Source organism: Limulus polyphemus, unplaced genomic scaffold (assembly GCF_000517525.1).
Source record: "Limulus polyphemus unplaced genomic scaffold, Limulus_polyphemus-2.1.2 Scaffold152, whole genome shotgun sequence".
NCBI lineage: Eukaryota > Metazoa > Arthropoda > Merostomata > Xiphosura > Limulidae > Limulus > Limulus polyphemus.
The window spans coordinates 366,117-370,151 of record NW_013665762.1 but is presented as its reverse complement, the minus strand read 5'-3'; the positions used below and the strand labels follow the sequence as shown (position 1 = coordinate 370,151).

Genomic DNA, 4,035 nt, shown 5'->3' with positions numbered 1-4,035 from the left:
GAGATAGCCCATTGTGTAGCTTTGTGCTTAACTTAAAACAAACAAACAATACAAAAACGTCTTTAAGGAGTATTTCTGAAATGGAAAAAACTTTGTGGATGAATTTAAAGAAAAATAATTAACAGTAGTAACTACCTTGTAAGCATAAATTATATTTGCTGAAATTGTTTTGTCTTTTACTCAGATTTCTTATATAATATATATATATATATATAGATGGATATATATAGTAAACGTGACATTGCGAGAAGTATATTATTATTTTTAAATAACATAGTAGAAGAGGCTGCGAATTAGACATTTTAAATTAATTTATAATTTTGTGTTTGTTGAAAATATTATTACTATATCCAGTGAAGCATCATATAAATGTTCTAGTATGTCACTTCAATGTATTTTTCAGCTTATATTTTAGAATTCTTTAATTATCCTGTAAAACCGACTTTGTTTTAAAACATAATTCTGTAACTACACTGAAAATGGTAAATAAAAAGAGCTGAGTGTTTTGTTTTGCAACAGAAAAAAACAACAACAATCAACCATATAAATCGTCATAATTATTTATTATATTATTCGCTTTTGATGTAGTCTTCGAAAAATTTTCTAAAAAATACTGGAGTTTAAAAAGCGCTTGATTTTATAACTGTTCCAAATACATATTTCTGTTAGTGAACAGATCTTCCTGCCATCTGGTGAATAAATAAGAAATATCAGAAAGCGACCAATCCAGCTTTGCTCTCAATAAAATTCTTCACTTAGTTTTATTCAACGATGAAAACTAGTTCTTTTTTTTTAATGGTGTGTTTGAAATTATTGAATTTTGACGTAAGGAATAAATGAATAAAAATAACAAACGAACTTTCATACACAATTAATTCTGCAAGTGGTGTTGTTTTTAAAGGGAGGAATACAGTTGATAGAACAGCGCTCGAGAATGGCTGAAGGACGGTCGACGCTCGCATAGGGATGTGGAGATGGGACAGAGTTTTGCTGGCACGAAGGGAGGGAGGTGTTATTGTTAAGAAGATAGGGGTTGAAGTTGAATGGGGAACGAAGTATATTGTAAAAAGAAACATACTATAGCAGGTAAAAAGAAAAAAAATCTGCCAATAAGACCGAAGAAAGTAGTACTAGTAACGTCCATGAAAAATAAATTAGTGACTGTGGTTGTTTAGTCTCGCATTTAAGCTATTGACGTATCGTACGTTTGTTAGGCTCGCCGTAAGGAACACTGAAGTGTTGGACCAGCCGTAAGTTTGAAGTAAGCGTAATGGCAAAGTTTGGGGTCCAGTTTGGGGGCTATTTGAGCTGTTTACTAACCACGTTAACTGTCTGTCTGTTTTGGTGTAAGTCATCAGCTACATCAAACGATCTGGAATCGTGCTTGTACGTCAAATATGCGTACTCTGAAAAAGGCTTTAATGATAGGGACGTACCAACAAAAGGAATTCCAGGTATGTTTATTTTTGATTTTATTATTGAACGTAACAATACAATGCAGCTTACTGCACGTTTAAGTTTCTAAAGCTATGATCTTTTGTTTGTTTTTTTTCAAAAAGTTAACTAAACCATTTTGAAAGAAGTGAATATGTAATTTTACTGGTAAAAATATGGGAAACCAGCTGTGTGAATAAAATAAGTATCGTCATCCTACACCACATTAATAATTTTGCAATTGATCTATTGCTGGTTTATGTATGTATGTAATATGTATATGTATATATATAAATGAAACAATACTATTATATTATGAATTGCGTTGTGCAATGAAACCGTTTACAGCATTTTACACACCTTTAATTGCGTGGGTATCTAGCTGATGTTGCCCAGCTGTCTATCACATTCACACTATAACTGTTATCAGTATACTCTTCAGCATACGATAAGAGTAATGTAGTATAATGTAAGGCGAGGATACATGTATGCTTTGTAAAGTCTAAAACATTAATAATAAGTAATATGGTAAAAAATACAAACAGAAATCTGCCGAATAATCTTGACCTGTAGGCTTTATACCGTATATTTTACCCACATAGAAAAGAGGTAGCAATGTGTTTCTTTTTTTTATTAAATTAATTATAGTGTTTCCATGGCTACTAACGTGTTTATGGTATTGGCTGTAATAACTGTTAGGTATGCACAATTTTTATATTTGGGAAAAATGTTTCCTATGTAATATGTCATTTATACTCTAGAGAAAAGTCACTTTATAAAACTTTTTTTTTATCTCTTGGAAAGCTTAGAATGTTGTATATAATATTGTACGTGTGTAAAAAAGTGCAGGAGCTTAAACTTTTCATTGTACTTCAGAACGATGTATTTTTTTCATTGTACTTCAGAACGATGTATTTTATTCATTGTACTTCAGAACGATGGATTTTATATGGAACTTCGTTTACATTATTATTCTAATTAAAGTTTGTTTGTTATAAAGAGCCCAAAGCTTCACAATGAAATCGAATCCCGAATTTTATTAGAGTTGTTTCATTCCAAGCTTATGGCTGAGCCATCGGGGGGACTGTTTTATTATAATGATGCTAATTTATTAGACTTTAACGTATTCATCGACACTTGTATAATACATAGTTGTCTCATTTTATGAATTTATACACTTCAATTAATTATACCACTTCTTAGTGGGAGAACCGAAACACAACAGGCTTTGATATTTGTTTGTATTAAAAGTTAACCAAAACACGTGTTAGGGTATAAAATACAAATCGTACTGTGGGATCTGTCAAATGAACGACTAGGGTATTTTTATGCAGCTATTTATCAATTACGACAATAACAACAAATCAGTTAGAAAAAGATTGATTGGATATCAAACCTTTCACTGCAGTAACGTACACAGCACATTTGTTGTGTTAAAGTCTCAAAATCTTTACAAAAAATGAAGCAAATAATGCTTAATTCTCTACTAACGACGGCGCTTTGTGTTGACAGGTTTTAAACGAAATCTGATCTATTTAGTCTTACAGCTGCTGTTAAAAGACACTTTGTGCCAACTACTAAATGCTTGTTTGAATCAACAACGGCAAAGATGCATAATAATAGGTAGTCTTACGTTAATTTCGGGCTGTGACTGTTCGAATAGGTTTAATTCCAACAGCACTGTAATTATAAACATTGAAAAGTATTAATGTGCATTATTAGTCCAGCGTATAAAAAAAAGTATATGGAGCTTAGAAAGTCATTAGAAGTTTTTATAAAAAAATCTATACATCTTAACTTTGCAACAATGTTTCTTGTTTATTCTGTTTCGTAAGGATCAATTATTTAATGGCAAAAATAAATGCAAAATACCATAAAAATTATAGCTTTACCACTGTAACCTTATTGTACTAAAAATTATAAAGTTTAATTAGCTACAGCGTAGGTTTGTCGTCTACGATATGTTATCAGCCTAACAAAAAAGTAATCATTTTACTATTTATAACGACGCGTTAATAGGAGGCCCATGTTAAAGTAAAACCGTACCACGTTGTTCGAGATGACAGCTACTATATACATGCATTTTGTTAAAATCGTCATGTAACCAAAACCTGTTTAAAACATTAAGAAATTGTCATTTGAGTTAATTTCAAAATGTTGACCTAAGATCTTGACTTTTTAACCTATTATTTTCACTTTCGATTTTTTCTAACTTGTTCGACATATTTTTGTATATACGGAAGCATAAAAACTGGCCTAAATGAAGAGGACGCACATCTGAACAAATTATGTCAAGTAATTGCGATTATTTGTGTAGTTTGAACATAACGTTTACAGTTAATGAAGTATAGTTAAGTATGTGCTGAGTACTTGGGGTTTAGAGTATAACGTTTCATGCAGATATATGGTAACGCGATTACCCTTGACATTTAGCAAAATCCTATTCTCACACTGGGGATTTTCATTTAAGTCCTTAAAAGATACCTGCACAATTTTGAAGAAAATGTTGAAAATCAAAAGAGTTTTACATACTTTAACATAACCTTTATTGTTTTAACACCCAGGTTTTACATTCTTTAACATAACCTTTATTAGTTTTAA

General features: G+C 31.0%; 1 protein-coding gene across 1 annotated transcript in view; it reads left to right on the top strand.

The window, feature by feature from the left end:
• Nucleotides 1-954: 954 nt before the first annotated feature.
• LOC106476069 (glypican-6-like) overlaps nt 955-4,035 on the top strand; it is an 88,603-nt gene continuing 85,522 nt past the window's right edge. The window contains exon 1 of the mRNA XM_013936745.2: nt 955-1,454. Coding sequence (XP_013792199.1) covers nt 1,271-1,454 — 184 coding nt within the window. The 5' untranslated portion in view covers nt 955-1,270. The remainder of the gene's footprint in view (nt 1,455-4,035) is intronic.